Source organism: Stegastes partitus, unplaced genomic scaffold (assembly GCF_000690725.1).
Source record: "Stegastes partitus isolate 25-593 unplaced genomic scaffold, Stegastes_partitus-1.0.2 Scaffold99, whole genome shotgun sequence".
NCBI classification, from domain to species: Eukaryota; Metazoa; Chordata; class Actinopteri; family Pomacentridae; genus Stegastes; species Stegastes partitus.
The window spans coordinates 436310-453648 of record NW_007577830.1 but is presented as its reverse complement, the minus strand read 5'-3'; the positions used below and the strand labels follow the sequence as shown (position 1 = coordinate 453648).

Here is a 17339-nt window from a genome sequence, read left to right as displayed (position 1 = left end):
TGGAAGAGGGAAACATCTAAAACATGCTGGATAGGGGCTCTCGAGGACCAGGATTGGGCACCCCTGATCTAGATAATGTGACCACCACAACACACAGTCTGCTCAGAAATGGCTCGAGGACCTTCCCAAAGAGTCCAAGTCAACCTCCAAACTCCTTAAATCTCATCTAACCAAGCAGGCAGGTGGCTTTAGTGATGGGGCTGATCTGTGTATCAAAAAGGTAAATAAATAACTTTTAGCAATTGTACAGGATGACAGTTAAAGTTTCAGCAAATTCAGCTACATTGAAGTTCAACAGAACCTGAAAGGAGTCGTCAGATGATCAAGCCAGCAGGTAAAGATAAAGTAGAGAAAGTGAAACTATATTTCTGGAAAGAATCCAAAAGTGGAAACACCTGACATGTTGTTCACCATCCTTTATTGTACGCCAAAAAAAAAAAAAAAAAACCTCCAAAAAACAGCGTCTGCCCAACTATCACAAGTACAGTAGGTCAAAGTTGAACTAGTCTGTAAACTTTGCGGGATGTTTTCAACAGACAGTTACTGTTTGCCTTTGTTCTCTCTTGCAAATAAGATCGACTGAATCCTGTTTAATTCCTTTGTGATTGTGCGGCTTCTCATGTTTTGCCCCAGCAGACTTTTTTTGTTGATGTTGCCTCGTTTCCCAGCAATTAACTTTTCAGTTAACTCTTTCGCCGTCGTGATTTCTGGTAGGAGGGATAATTTCTCCTTATAAATGTAAAATGCCGGTTTGATCTAATGTACATGTTAAAAGTAAAACTGGCTTTAATCTTTCTTTAAAAAAAAAACTACTTCTCAGTGTTTCTGTTTGCTTGTTTTTCTTTATTTATTTCCCGCTGTTTTGTCTGTCATGTGGTGTGTATCCCTCCCTTCATTCTGTCAGCTGCCATCCACAGAGAGCCACCACATCAATATGATGTTTACAGGAGGCAGGAATTGACAAGCAGAATTGTCTGTGTTTCGGCATTTGTTTGTGTCATCTCAGAGCAGTTTTTTTTTTTTTTTTTGTTCAGGTGTCTGTGTTTGTGTGCATACATGTGCGCATGTGTGTGTTTATGCCGTCTGCACCCGGTAATGTGTTTTCTTTCCTGTCAGCCGGTGCGTGTGGAGTGCCATAGGTTGATTGGTTAGCCTGAGAGGCAGCAGCGGGAGTTAAGGCAGGTGCTCCAGGGCAGCAGGGGGAGAGCCGGAGCGGCGTCCCCCAGCCACGGCGCCTTCCCTCTGGGCTTCCAGCTCGGAGCGGTGCCTGGGTAGCTGGGAGGCAGCTCCGGGGCTCCTGGGGCCCCCCCGACGTTGGGAAGGAGATGCTTCGGAGACGGAGGCGAGGAGGGAGGGATGTTTGTTTGTGTGCGTTCTGTGGGGGGATCCCAAGCAGATTTGTTTACCGGTAATTAATTCACCTGATTGACATAACAGCTGCCGGAGCTATGGGAATGCAGCAGCATATGTGTGTGTTTGTGTGCGGTATATACAGCGTGCATACTCACCGTGTGTGTGCATATTTTTCTGCATACTCGTGCCACGGAGGGCATTTCCACGTGGCGGGGTCGGGAGCGTGGCTTCTGCCAGAGCAGGCCGGCAGCTCTCCGTCTTCCATCGATTAGACCCGTCTGTCGGCCGGCAGCCCTGCTTACACACTCCTGCCTCTCTGCTAATCTTTATAGAGTTGACTTCGCTGACAGAGTTATTGGAGCACTTGAAGCGGAGGGAAGAGGAGGTAGAAGGAGGGCTGTGACAGAAGGACAAATGGGGGGGAGAGAGGGTGACGGCAGTGACAGTAAGGAGCCGCGTTAAGAGTAATTCCTGGTTTGGTTTGCACAAGACACCGCAGGCCGGATGAAACCAGCAGTTTGTCTGCAAATCAGTCCCCCAACCCCAGAATCACACAATGGATTATTCATTTTTGCCGGAGACACATCCGTACATACATATTCCTGTTTGTGCCTGCACAGGCGTCAGATTTAACTGAAGTGTCTCTCTTTTTTTTTTTTTTCTTTCTGATTAAGCATCTCTCCTTCTTTGTAGCCCTCACGCATCAAGGACAAGTTCTTTACATTAACAATTTCAATCCGTCTGCTTTTTCAGCAGTTGGTGCCTTTTTTGTGCAGCAGACAAAGAGCGAGAGAGGCACAGAGAGGATGTAGCAGATGCAAACAGAAGCCCTTGTGTGAATGATGTAAGCCCACAGACGAGTCGGATTGGACTCTGTCTGCATGTGTGAACTTTATGTTTCAGAGCCTCAGGGCGCCGGTGTGGACCAAACACAGGCTCGCGCGCACGTATTCGCGAGCGCACAGCCACTTACAGGTCGGTATCAGTGTTGTTGTGGCCAGCAGGTAGCAGTGTGTTGGCCTGCTTGTCTGGACCCAGATAACAGCAGATCCATTACCCCCTGGAAGCCGAGGTCTGATCACCGGACAGATAGAGCCGCTCACTCACTGTCTGTGGGCCCGGCCAGCTAACCAGCCTCCACTACGGAGCTAAAGAGGATCACAACCAGGGGCCAAAGGACCACAGACCCCTTCTGTTAGAGGAAATTATCAAATACATGCTCCATGATAATGCCTCGTTCGCGTCACGTGGGAGGGGAGGTGCTGATGGGAGAGATTGCCGTGTTTTTGGCTCGCGTTGACGTCATTGGATACCCGAAGATTCCATCAATAAAGACCTGCAAAACAAATAAAACATGCCATTTAATTATTTAGTCCGTCACCGTATTGGGTTGTTGTAAGATGATGAATCACAAAAGAGGAATACATTCAGAGAAATATTTGCTTTCTTGCTTGCCAGGCTAGCTGTTTCCTACTGTTTCCAGTATTTATGCTAAGCTAATCTTCCCAGCTGCTGGCGGCAGGTTTGTATTTGCAATAAAGACGCGAGAGCCGTCTATCAATCCGCTCATCTAACTTTGGGCAAGAAGGCAAACAAGCGCGTTGCCCAAAATGTGGAACTACAGCTTTAAACAGATTGCATCTTAATCTTATAGACATTCAGGTAGCAAAGCGTACACCTTTCAACGTGTCTCTTCAAATCGCTCACAGACGTAAGGAGGCATCAATGAGCTGATCTCTCCGTGGGCAAGTGGGGAGAAAAAAAATGTATATATTTCCCACCAAGCTGTAACACCAGAGAGTATAGTTACAGAGAATATCAAGGAGATGGACTGGAAGCTTTACATTTTGGGGGAGAAAGCTGAATTCTTAATTGATTTTGAAGCCGCCACGTAGCGATTGTTAGGTAGAATTGGAACGCTGGTGGAAGAAAGCTCATTTCGGAGAAGATAATATGTGGTGAAATGTGGCTCTGATTATCAGTGGACGGTTTGGTGGAGGTGGAGAGAGCTTAAAGGAGGAGTGATGAGCGCGAGGAGTTAACACCGCGCCGGCATTGTGTATCAGGTTTGTTTGTGTGCAAGAGGGAGAGGAAAAAGGAGGGAGATAGCTGTGGCAAACAGGGCAGCTATCAAAAGCCACAGGCTGCTTTAAACTCCATGTCTGTTTCTTTTTCTCTTTCTTTTCTTGTTTTTTTTTTTCCTCTCTCTCTCTTTCTCTACCTCTTGGTTTCTCTCTCTCCGTGTCCCTCTCTCTCTCTCTCTCTCTCTGCTCCCTGGCCATGCTGATGATTGACGGCCTGAGGGTTTTAATGGGCACTGGAGAGCAGGAGCTGAGGTCGGGGTTGTCATGGCAACTAGGAGAAGGGGCCTTTTGCTGCTGCTTCACCTGAGTACTGTGGAGCCTCGTTGGCTGGCTGAGGCAGGCAGCCACACACACACACACACACACACACACACACACACACACTCGCCACACATATACTTACATGCCAGCACCACTTCCATTCACTCTTCCTCCTCCTCCTCTTCCTCCTCCTCTTTTTCCCCGAGATGCCCCGCCGTCCATCCAACCGTCTTCCTTCTCTCATTTTCATTTCGCCCTCCTTTCCTCTATCTCTCATCCTCTTTTTTTTCCCCCCTCTCTCTCTCTCTCTCTCTCTGCGCTGATCCCTTAATGCTCTCAGAAACACAACAGCTGGTTAACTGTTTGCAATTGTGTGCGCGCACATGTGTGCAAATATACAGTATTTAGCCTATTGTTTTTGCCGCTCATTGTTCGATAAAGGCTCACAATTATCACGGGGGTCAGGGGCAGCGTCTTGGATTCCCAGTGTGGAGATATGTGAGGGGGGGGAAAGAAAAAAGAAAAAGTTGCACCATTTGCGAAGCTGGTTTCACACAACGTCACGTCTGCCATAGAAATACAGACACAATCCAAGAGGAGCCTATAGGAACCTTGACGTGTCTAAATACGTGAGAAAAGATGGAAAGACCCAAAAGGGCAGTCAAGCCTCTCGCCAGCTAGCTGCTGAGAAGAGCAGCAACTCTTTCTTGCAGTACAGTCCTCTTAAGGCTGAAGGGTTTGCAAAAAAAAAAAGAAAAAAGTAGCAATTTTTGCACCAAAAAAAAAATAAAAGTGATTAAAATATATGTCTCAATGTATTTTAGCTTGTCATGTTGTGGTTTTGATCATATTTTAGTTAATTATGCAGCCTTAGTCCTTGATACAAAAAAAATGCACTTTTATCTCCTTTTATCACATTTAAACTTAATGCTGGATTAACTCAGATCGCTGGTAAATATGATAAGACAAAGTCAAACAACTTTATTTAACTATGCATCTGCTACAGAAATACAGACACAATCCAAGAGGAGCCTGTAGGAACCTTGACATGTCCACATAAATGTAAAACGATGGAGAAACCCAAAAGGGCAGCCAAGCCTCATACCAGCTAGCTACTGAGAAGAGCAGCAACTCTGTCTTACAGCACAGTCCTCTTAAGGCTGAAGGGTTTGCAAAATAAAAAGTCAATATTTTAACAATATTTCAAGATAAAAGTGTGAATAGCAATTTTTGCACCAATAAAAACAATAGTGATTTTGTTTCTGCACCAAGCAGGCTTTTCCTGTCAGGAGGAAAGTGATTGATAGGTCCGAGCTTCTCTGTAGCACCAGAATTCTTTATTTAGAATATATGTCTCAATGTATTTTAGCTTGTCATATTGTGATTTTGATCATATTTGAGTTAATTGCACCGCCTTAGTCCAACTTGATAGAAAAGAAATGCATTTTTATCTCCTTTACTCACAGTTAAACTTAATTTTGGATGAACTCCGATGATAACACAGGGACCCAAAACCAGCGATAAAACAACACAACTTTATTTGACTGTGCATCTGCTATAGAAATATATACACACAATCCAAGAGGAGCCAGTAGCAACCTTGACATGTCCACATAAATGGAAAAAATGGAAAAATCCAAGAGTCAAGCCTCACACCAAGTAGCTATTGAGAAGAGCAGCACCTCTTTTTCACAGTCCAGTCCTCTTAAGGCTGAAGGGTTTGCAAAATAAAGTAATATTGTCAGAATTTTAATAATATTCCAAGTGATGATTTTAGTGCAAATAGCCATTTCTGCATTTTTAAATAAATAATAACATAATAATTATAAATAAAAGTGATTTTTGCTTCACCTAGTAAGCTGTTATGTTTGGAGAAAGTGATTTATAGGTCAGAGCGTCTCTGTCGCACCAGAATTCTTCATTTATAATTATTGTTTTGACGTGTTGTTCATATTGTGATTTTGATAATATTTTACTTAATTATGCACCCCAAGTCATCTTGATAGAAAAGAACAAATCAAACCTAATGATTGGTTAGCTCAGGTGGTACATATGATAACAGACAGACCCAACACGGTGTCTTTTGGCTGGATGTTAATTGGATGCAACTCTGGTTCTTGGACAGGTTTTGGTTACTAGAAACCAGGACTTGTTTGGCATTTTTTCACAGTTTTGGTTGGCTAGAGATGCCTTAAATCAGCCCCAGTTGCTATTCTTCCCAGACCACGTGGCCACGAGCAAAAGGCAGAAAATTTTCCATACCTGTCCTGTACGGAGGGTTAATGTGCATTTTTTATGAACAAGAAGCTCTCAGGTTATCAGTGAACCCCAGTAAAATGTTAATTCTGCATTGACAGCAAGTTAGCCACGCGCTCCTTTACTTTGTGCTTCGGTCTTGACCTCTTCCTCGTGCTTGTCTGCCGCTGAGGCTGGAAGGAACTGACATGGTTCACACATAGACCGAGACATAGTGGGCTGTTCTTCACTGTCCGACCTCTCATCACCCTTCGAGAGAACTCCGGCTGCCTCCTCCTCTCCGGTTTTCCAGCTCCGTCTGTTTAAATGCCTCCCTCTCTCTTTCTCTCTCTCTCTCTCTCTATCTCCACTTTCTGCTTGTGTCTGACTCCGGTTGATGTCCATGTCTGTAAGTCTCTTATGTTGTGTTCAGAGTCCCACAGATTCACACCCTTTTACCACCATGTGTGTGTGTGTGTGTGTGCACTTGTGTGTGTCCTGCCTCGTGGCCTCGGGGCCTGTTAGTTAGTGTCTGGGCCGTGCAGGTCAGCCGAGGCATGGAGGGATTGTTTGCAGTGGAAGTGAGTGAAGCTCTAGTTACAGCGGGGGGAAGGGCTGGAGCAGAGCGAGCGTGAGCGCATTTGTACGTTTCGTGGATGCGAGTCTGTGATTGTTCAGCAGGAAATACGTGTTTGTGGATGTAAAATGGAAATATTGGCACTATTGAGCCGTTTCTGACATGGCTGAGGTGTGGTCATGAGAACCACGTGGTTGGGGTCAGAGAAAAGCTGTGGTCATGGTTAGGAGAGGTTTATTTTTAAACCTGCTCATCCTCCCACAGGTAACACATCAAGGTCGCTTGTCAGGAAAACATAAAGACACACTGTAAAAAGTATCCTGTAAAAATATGGCAACAACAAAACTTTAAAACTCCCCCAAAAGTACAGGCAGATATGTTTAAAATAATGTAATTTTTAGCTGAAATACATTGAAATGGTGTAATTTTATGGCAACGCCTTGTAAAAGAGGGAAAAAGAAAAAATATTACTTGTAAAAATATAGATTTCTGATGTGGACATTTTTTTTTACAGTTTGACCTATTTTTCTAACAAACATGTACATTGATTTTTAAAAAATAAGCTTTTTTTTAACTTTTTTTTTTTTTTTAATCCAACATATATATAGAAAATAGCTGTAAAATAACAATATTCTCAGCTGTTTTTATTTCTTTTAGAAGGATAATTTTATTATCAGACATTTTAAAAGAACAAATGACTAGTTTTGGCCTTTTGTAATGTGTTAATAGTTTTGTTTCTGTGATTTGATTTTTTTTTTTTACTGGTTATTTCTTTGTAATTTAACAAAATAGTGAAATTATGTAAAGTAACGGTTAAAAAAATGATTTAACATTTACCAATATTATATTTTTTTCTTTAAATAATGTCAAATAGCTGTAAAATAACAATGTTTGATTATTTTAAATGATTTTATGGTCAAATATTGTGATTTTAATTAGTTGTTATTTGTCATTTATCAAAAACAGAAAACTCTAAATTAACAGATAATTCAGTAGTCAAATGTTATAAATGTTTATTTTTTACAGTGTGGTCTGCCAGTGTGCTACGTAGCTGCTTGTAGCTTTGTAAGTCCTCTTCCACAGTATTGGGAACATTTTCTAAGCATCCTTTGCCTTAAACTTTGCTCTGAGTGTAACTTTTTGATTCCTCCTTTCGTTGTCCTGTCCGTGTGTGAATGTCGAGCTGTGACAAAGCAGTCATGACCAAACACCGACTGTCAGCTTGGCTGCCTCAGAAGAAAACCAGAGCAGCGAGTGTCACATCTGTCTCCTCCCCGATGTAGAAAATCATTATAATTGAGAGGAGAGATGAAGGAAATATTGCCAGAAATATATTTGGAGGCCACATCCAAACAGGGGTTGCATGCAGAAATAAAGGCTGTTGCATAAATCAAAGATCATAATACTGATTTACGGGTTGTTGTTTTTTTATACATCAGTCAACCGAAACAGCAAAACATGCTGCAGACGAGCTTCTTTCAACTTTCAGCCAATGAAATGTGTGACACATTCATTTTCTACTGATTCTGGAAGCATACGTTTAGTTTTGCTGTTTGCAACATACAATCTAGTTTACTGGAATCTACTATATGTTCTATATCTGCATTTTCATTTATCGCTTTGTCCAAATAATCATATCTTCATCAGATATCATCAGATATCTATAATTGCTCCATTTTCTCTGCAAAGAATGCAATCAGGGTTAGAAGTTTAGTTGCAAATCATTTCTGTCTCTCTGCTAATTGTGCTGTATTTTAACACCTTGCTGGTTGTCCTGTAGCTGTGCGTGGCTCCACTGAACACCAACACTGGGAGTAAACTTGTGTTTTTTTTTTTTGCAGAGCGCGGCCGCTGCCCCCAGTCCAGTGATGGGCAACATGCCACCCAACGATGGCATGCCGGGAGGACCCATGCCCCCGGGCTTCTTTCAAGTAAGAAAACGAGTCTTCTCCTGACTTCATCCTTCACCCACCCCCACCACCAGCACCACCACCTCCAACCATCGCACATCCCCTCCGCCCCTCCCTCGACCACCGCTAAGCCTATCCTTCTGTCTCCTCCTCCTTTTTTAGCCTCTTTAGCTGTCCTAATCCCTGTCCAGATGTGTTCCCTTCTCTGTCTCTCTGCCTCCGTCCCATATGTCCACGCTCGGGTTGTTAACTCTTGCTGCTCTGTGTGACGCTTCAGACTCACAGGGTTTTCACCGATATGATGCATTTTCCTAAATATAAGATTGATCTGTATGCAAGTGGAAGCGGTGGTAGGTTTAGGGAGAGAGGAGAGGAGAGGAGGCTATTTTCTCTGGTTTGTGTTGCTTCACTAATTCCTCCTGTCATCACTGTTCTCTGAAGGCTGTCTCGGAGGCTGACGAGGTCACTCACACTCTCTCTCTCTCTCCCTCTTTGTGCATCACTCTCTCCTTTTCTGTCTTGCATTCAAACACGCACACACAGAAGCCTTATTTGACACTTTGACCCACATTAAACCGGTAACACTTTCAAAATTGAGGTTTTAAAATAACTGTACGCCCCACCGAAAGATATTCACGGAATCACTGAAGGTGAACCGACAATGTGGTTTTCACTTAAAACCGCAGTTTTCTGCGACGGATAATTGTTTAAGTGAAAAAAAATAGTTGTACGCGAAAGTCACCTGCGAATATTAGATTTTTCACATTATATCATTTGGGGTCCAAGCTTTGGGAGCATTTTGTGAAATCGTTTACATAAAAAAGGTTATAAAGTTTAGATTTCCTTGAAGAAAAGCTTTGTGACATTTGTCTTTGTCTGTGGATGAGCCTTTAAAGGAATAGTGCAACATTTTATTCACTGATGAGAAGCCTGGTTCCACTCTTCTGTCGATCTGAGGCTACATGCAGCAGCTGGTTTTTATAAATTGGCACAACGTTTTGAGAAAACCTAACCTGAAAATAACAAGCAACATCTATCAGCATCTCTAAAGCTAGTCTCCTTCTAGTTCTGTCTGCAGACTGAATTAAACTAGCCTGCAAGCTTAATGCAAACACGAGTAGAGCTTCCGCAGTTAGTCGGTATTAGTCGATGGCATTGATGCTGAAAATAGTCAACATCAAGATTATTTCTTTACTTCAATTCAATATAACAGACGTCTTACTGCTGTGTCACTACATTTCTGCATCATGATGTCATTTGTTTTTGTCTCCAGTCATTGGTCACCTGCTGCATTTTTAGACAATAGAGGCAACAGCAAAGTCCAGCTCAGTTCAGTGTAAAGGGCTTTGAAAGTCTGGGAGTACTTCAAATTATCACATAAACAAAAAAAAGGTGGTTTGTAACCTGTGCAAGGTTTCATTTGTAGCCCACAGCAGCACAAACACCTGAAGGAGAAACACAAAGAAGGCACTTTACATCTGTGTTCTTCTCTCCTGCTCCCTGTGCTCAAATATTTTAATGCAGCAGTGTTCCAGTTAAGCTGTTGTCATACTCGTTTTTTTTCTGTTTCTGTTGTCAGACAACAGACCGAGTGTGAAATAGTGACTGAAACGTGGCTCGTTTATTCACCAGCAGTCGCGTTCGCTTATTTAACAGCGCGGTCTGCTGTCGGCTGCATTTTTATTTATTTTTGTCTATTACCAAAGTCAGAGAAGAATTACAGTAAAAGAACAAGTTACTCCAGCTCTTCTGTACTTGCAAAGTACGTCTGAATTGCACTTTAGAACACAATCCAAGCTTTGTGACTTTATTCAGGTTTATTTTGAAGTTGCTCTACTGACTTTTTCAGTTTAAACCTGCAGTTTTGCACTTTCATATGCAAACTTTTGCTTACATTCTGCACTGTGCTGCCTTATACGATGATATGTAGTTTGTCAAAATACAGTGAACTTAAATAAAATGATCATTTGGCTTCGTTAGAGGACAATTAACAGTTAGATAGTTGATAGATTCATCTGAAGTGGCAGCCCTAAGCGTGAGAGTTGTTTGATTGTTCTGTTAGACCAAGAAATACAGGACAATGAATTGACAGTTATTTTTATTTTATTAATCAGAAGCATTTATCAACAGATTCATTGATAAGTTACAGCTGCAGGTGTAGTAATTGCACGCGAGCATCTGTTCTAACGAGGCGTGCTTTGTTAATCTCTTGTCAGAAGAAGTAAACACACTGTAAGCTGCGAGGATTTTGCTCAGATTTCCTCTAAGTGGACATTTAGTCTGCCTGATGTTTAAGTACGGACAGCGTGAGGCTGGATGGCAATTTTCCTGTTTTTTCCTGCGTCGTTTGATTGGCAGCGTGCCGTGTGCCGTGTGTGTTGGGGTCTGGGAGAATGTTAATGATGTATGAGCAGCGAGCAGGCCGGGGAGAAAGCGATCTGATGGTGTTGCGTGAGTGACATTGCTTTCCATAAATAGACCCTGTGTGCATGACAGACAGACAGTCAGACAGACAGTCAGACAGACAGACAGGCAGGGAGGCAGGGAGGCAGGATGGGCAGAGCAGGGACAGGGAAAAGAAAGAAAGAGAGGATGGATAGCTGCTATATTTTCCTTCCTCCATCTCTGCTTAGTTCAGCTAATCTGAGCAAAGCAGGCAAAGGTGAGAAAAATAAGAATAAATAAAGGGGGAGAACAGGAGAACCTGCACAGTGCACAAAAAAAACTGAGACAAAACGCTCCCAAACTTTACATCGAATTTCCTCAAGCCGAGCTGCTACCAAAGGAGCAGCATCTTTCAACCCGAGCCAGAGGTAAAACCACACACGTTGCTTTCTGCAGGTAGCTGACATCCGCTCCTTGGTGAACTAATGGTTGCAGTCCACGCTGAAGGTGCAGTTTTCTGCAATGCATTTATTCATTCAAAATGAAGAGAGGGGGGGGGAAAGCAGATTTTTTTATTTATTTATTTTTCTCCTTTCCTTACATATTGTTGAGATTTTAGCCGTATTCTCGTCGCACTTCTCTCTGAAGGTGAGGTCAGTCGAGTGGACGGCGACGCAGAATCGTTAATGGATTATATCTGTGGGTTTTCTCACCGCTGTAGTCATTTCTCTTCTAAACTTGCGGTCACTTTTCCTCTCCCACCTTCTCCTTTGTACTGCTGGCATCCTTCTCCATGACATTTCCTCACTTTCTCCATTTCCCTTGTCTTTGAAACTATTATTTTCTCACACACTGCTTCGGTGACACATGCTTACTCACCGACTCCTGTGTGTGTGTGTGTGTGTGAGAGAGAGAGAGAACTGTTCACGTGTGAATGTGTTGCTGCAGAAATTTTTCCCAGTTGCACTGGCACGGTAATTAACATAGGTGACCCCAACACTGTTATTGGCTTCAGTCCTGGGAGAGAGGGATGAGGGGCAAAGGAGGGACAGTGGAGGAAGAAATGGAGGTGGAAGCTCCCCTAATATGGAGCTCCTGCAGCGGGAGGGGGGAAAAAAAGAGAAGGTATCCAAAGAGAAGGAACGCGATTTAGGCAGGAAGACAGAGGAAGAAAGAGGAAAGTGTCTGTGGGGTATGCATTTGGTGTATAATCCTCCCCCTCTCAGCAAAAGTCCATCCCTGCTGCATCATGGCCCTCTGGGGAGGACAAGCAAAAGGGGAGATGACGGGGGAGGAGAAAGAGGGAGGAGAGGCTGCAAAGAGAGACAGAGTTAATGACAGGGAGGAGGGAGAAAAAAGCAGCAGAGAGGAGAGGACATCGAGGTGTCAGGAAAGTCAAAGATTATTTAAAAAAATGATAAAAATGTGCTCTTTAGGTTCAAAACAAAAACCCGTCTTTGTTTATTCTGTCATCTACACGTGGTAACTCCAAAAAAACTTAATGCGCTCCATTAAGTCTGTAAACCAGTCATGGATAGGGGGGCGACTGCTAAATTCTTTCTTTTGCCAAAAAAAATAAATAAAAAAAAGGGGATCCAAAGTCAAAGGCTGTGTGTGTTACTGCAGGTAATTGCAGCTCTTCAGGGACAAACACCTAAAAAGCAACAACAAGAGGATTAGGTTTGATTACACATTTAAGAACAAGCAACGCAGGTATCAAAGACAAAATTTAAGAACCTGTTCAAAGCTGACACATGGCAGGCACATGGTGAATTAAGGAGACATCTGCGCTCGGTAATTTATTTATCAAAGGTAAGGCTGATCTCGGGATTCATTCTGGTCAGTTTTATTACAAAGACGCAGATAAACAAGGTGCTCCGGGAAGTGAATGGGAGACCGTTTAGGAATGATCGAAGAACAGAGCTATTATTTATTATGTGTAAAGGCCAAATGTCGAGTCTGCGGGTTTGGTCGGGGGGTCATTGTTGTTCCTTCGGTGGAGGATGCAGACTTCTGGATTAGATCCTGGGCGACTGCAGAACAGAAAGATAATTACGTAGTTGTTATGTGGCTTCTCTTGGACACAAAGCAGCGCACATATTGTCCAAATTGTCGGAATCTTACAAAGCGAAACATAACAGTGTTCGACCTCTTTGACCACTGGACAAAAGACGCCAAGAGATTGGGTGTAAAAAAGCTCTAAAAAAACACTTTAAAATGTTTTTTTTTTCCCTTCTGCTATATCTGAAGTAGAACTGGATGATTCAAAAAGACAGATGCCAAAAGACCCAGATTAGAGTGTGCGGGCAAAACTTTTCTGTCTGAACTGAAGCCGTCGAGAGGAGGAACCGTCTTTTACTGTTATCTTCATTACTTATCCTTGAGAGGACAGCGACAAAGGTGATACCGAACAATTTCCTTTGAATGACAGACACTTAAAACCGAGAGTTTTCTCCGTCTGTCGTGTTTGTTCAAACTCGCTGATAAGAGTCACTACAGTTACACAGCGATTTGAATGTAGCCTTTGTCTCCAGCTGCTTGGGCTCTATCGGCAGAACGTTTCCGATATCGTGCGCTTTATCAGTTTTGAGGCAGACGTGGGAACTTAAACGCGCTTTACCAGATGTGTCGTTAAATCCAGAACGCTCCTCTTACCTGAGGAGCAGAAGATCAGGCGCATTGTGTGGAAGTTTGAGACACCAGCGGTGAAGTGAGGATCAATTAGTTTCAACTAAACTACCACCACCAACTCTCAAAAGGAGGTGGATCCAGGCATCTTGCATAACTCGCCACAGTCGATGTGTGGATTTAGGTTGCCTCGATGTCTTCTGTCTCATCGTGTAATCCCAGACTGACTCGGTAATTGTTGCTGTGGGGTATCAGGGCTCCTTGTTCTTTCTGTAGCTGGAGATGCCTCTTTACTGAATGTGTTACTGTGTGTTCTGCAGAATGAATTTGGCACCGATCAGACACCTTACTTCACGTCTAGAGCCTAAAACCTTTTGCGACGCGGCGTATATATAAATCATTTGGTGCCATCCTAACGTGTTTAAATGGCTGTCAGCGTTTCATGGCTGTCCTCGCAGGAGAAAACACCCCTGATAGCGTGTTCCCATCTCTGAGCTGACATGTTGCCATGCTATATACCATGAGCTAGCAGGAGACCTACTGCTGCCACTGCTGCTCTCTCTGGAATGTTAGCGAGGAATGACAATGAGTGTGCATTCGGTGTGTTTGTGTGTGTCTGTGTGTGTGTGTGTGTGTGTGTGTGTGTGGTGCTGTTCCTCCTGGCTTTGTTTGTTGTGTTCAGTGATGCAGACTGCTTTGTGTTCTCGCTCTCTGTTTGTGTGTGTGTGCGTGTGTGTGTAGGTGTGTGTGTGTCCAGTAGTTTCGATGGCAGTTACACACTGCCCTCTAGTGTTAGCAGCGATAAACAAGAGAGAATAAAAAGCCCCCTCAGAAGACTGGTGCTCTTCCACCTCTTTCTCTCTCTCTCTGTTAGTGGTCCATCAGGGGCAGCGGTGTGGGTCTTCCTTAAGCTGAAATGAGTGGTGAGGAGGCGAGGGGGTTGTGTTGATGGGTTTGTGGTACTGTGCCAAGCTGTTATCTCCTTAGCCGGGTAGAAAATGATTTTATTAATTGCTTCATTTAACGCTCCCCGTGTCCCCCTCCTTCTTCGCCTCTCCTACACAAACACACAAACAACAGTGCGCAGTCGCACACACTCCAACACAGCTACTTTTCAAACTCGCCCCGCGTACACCTCTGTGACAGTTGAAATGTTCTCTCTCTCTCCTCTCTCTGCGGGGACCTGTAGAGAGAACAGTACAGCCATAAAGGCCATATGCTGGCCCATTCAGATGTAATAGCAGGAAGGCCTGGGGAGGCCCAGCCAAAGGAGCTACGCTCCATTATGGCACATTATAGAGAAGAACAAGAGAGCAGCTCAGTGCATGTTTGTGTGTGTGTGTGTGTGTGTGTGTGTGTGTGTGTGTGTGTGTGTGTAGAGCAGAGAGAGGTTGTGTACGACCCACACTGTAGGAACAAAAATATGTTCACGCATTAGGTTTAGACTATGGTACGGTTTGGGCTGAGGCGTGCTGTGCTTATGGTTCCTGTCAGGATAAGGCTCTGAAAGATGAGTGTGAGTCAGCGCAGTGTCCTCCTAAGTGACTAAAACTAGGTTGTGTGTTTGTGTGGAGGAGAACCAGACTGCTGCAGCTGGGTCAGTGCAGTCAGACCCGCAGGGGTGTCTTGTTAGACACACACACACAGACTGGCTCGGCAACAACAATAACCTCTGAGGTCAGACAGAGCCAGCGCTGCATTAGCCCCAGTGTGAACCTGCTGAGAGACAGAGCGAGCCAGTACAGCTGGTGTTAACCACCCAAAACATACACCCAGAGTGGCAGAAAAACCACAGTGGCACTGCTACAAACGTCACCGCTGTGCCAACACATCCAGAGTACACTGTATGTACAACTAAATAAACATTTCCAGATCGCTGAATAGATTATTGACCAGCTGCCTGTTGTGTGGCTGGTTAATAAGTGGCCTTAGTGAAACCTTGACTGCTTCTCAGATGAGCCAGTCTCATGACAACGAGATGAATAGAATCGATGCATAAAGAAAAGTAAACTGCCACGTCTCAAAAGGACGGGAAGCACCTGCGTCTTCTGCTGCTGCTGCTGCTGCTGCTGCTCAGCTCCACACTCGCGTCTTTTTAGAAAGTGTTGCAAGACCATGAATACGTGCTGCTGCTTGTGAGCAATATTGTTTTCATGCTTATGTACAAGCTCATCTCTCCTGCCAAAATCTGTGCTCCTGTATGGCGTACCTGGCAGCGCAGCGACGCTCTATCTGCGCCTGTGGGAACGCACTTGTTTCGAGCTGTCAGTCAGGCATGTTTATTTTCCCACCGTAGCAGCGCCCACAGGTTCCTGGTGCTCGGCTCTGTCGGTGCTCCACCATCCAGCCATGCCAACAGAGCAGTCGCACAGGGAGGGTGGGAAGAAAGTGAGGGAGGGAGCACAGGTGGGGGTTCTCCTCCACAGGAACAGGTGCCTTTATAAAAATGATGCATGTACCCTGTTGCAGAGTCGCACTGCTCTCGTTGGTGACAATAATGGTTACAGCTTTAAGTGTAGAATATCAAAACTCACGTCTTTGGGAACCCAGTGGTTGTGTCAGAAAAGTTTGACACTTGAAAGCAACACGTGATCTGAATGTTTTCACCACAACTAAAGAAGCCTCTTGGATCAGAAGTAAAGAGAGGTCCAGTTGCTTTTTACTGGAGCTCCTACAACAATTGGAGTCATTTATTGCTAAAAATTACTGGTTGTCGCTTCTCCAATGTGAATATTTGCAGGTTTTTCTGCACCCTATGCAAAGGCTGTGCGCAATTACATCGGTGTATTTACTCATATTTATTAGATTCATCATTTTATAGAGTGAACAATTACTGCAAAAAGCCTGTTTATGGTGCTATTTGTTAAATCAATAATGGAAAACATCATTAATTGTGCGTCTGGTGTGTGTGGACATGCACCTCTTTCTGCATATTTGCTTAAACATGTGCCTTTATTAAAAAACAATGTTCGCAGGAAGGTGACACTTCTACTAGACAGATATGTGTCTTTTGCTTAAAATTAATAGAACAGAAACTGGCAATGCAAACTGATCCAATCTGCACGGAGACACTTGGAGTAGATCAATAACAAAAACATCAGAGTAATTTTAAAAATACTGTAATTTCTTCAGTAGAGTAATTTGCATCTTAGCCAGAACTTGCTTAGATTTATTAGATTTTTTTCATTTTTTTAGAGTAAACAATTAAATAGAAAAAGCAGTTTATGATGCTAAATCAATAACAGGAAAAAAATATTAATTGTAGGCCATGTGTGTGGGTATGTTCTACCAGTGTGTGTGTGTGTGTGTGTGTGTGTCCAGTGTTGTATTGCACACAGGTAATCCCCTAATCCTTTACCTTTCCACAATGATGTTAGATACACATCTGTTAAAGTAGTGCCCACCTGCACCCCTCAGCAGCCTCCTTCACACTGCACATGCACAGACATAATCAAGCCAACGCACACTGTGGAAGATCCTGCTGTCACCCGGGAGCTCATATTTGCACTCATCACCGCTCACACGCTCGCACACACACCTGTAATGTTACCTGATAGCCGAGTGCTTGGCAGACCGGTAGATAAGGCTGGTCTGGCAGTGGGTGGTCCTCTTTCTCCGTATTGATGTTCAGGTAGTAACAGATCTCTGCTGGAGCGTCTGCTGCCGGAGTCACACGAGGTAACTCGCAGGAGGAGACAAAGAGGTCAGAGTTCAGGCTTTAAAGTGAATTTATTACTCTTTAATGCGGCACTGTGTTGAGATTAACTCGGACAGAAGTTTCAGTTCAGTCAGGCTGGAAGTGCAGCTCACGTGCCGGCCTCGTCAGTGACGGAATCATTTCAACGTGGGTCTTGTTTCTCGTATTTTATTTCCACCATGACGTTTAAATATTTGGCACTTCTTTTG

General features: G+C 43.7%; 1 protein-coding gene across 2 annotated transcripts in view; it reads left to right on the top strand.

Moving 5' to 3' along the window:
• Positions 1–17339, top strand: part of ssbp4 (single stranded DNA binding protein 4) — a 107437-nt gene that overhangs the window by 70490 nt on the left and 19608 nt on the right. For both annotated transcript variants that reach the window (XM_008277509.1, XM_008277511.1), the window contains exon 5: positions 8352–8441. In XM_008277509.1, coding sequence (XP_008275731.1) covers positions 8352–8441 — 90 coding nt within the window. The remainder of the gene's footprint in view (positions 1–8351; positions 8442–17339) is intronic.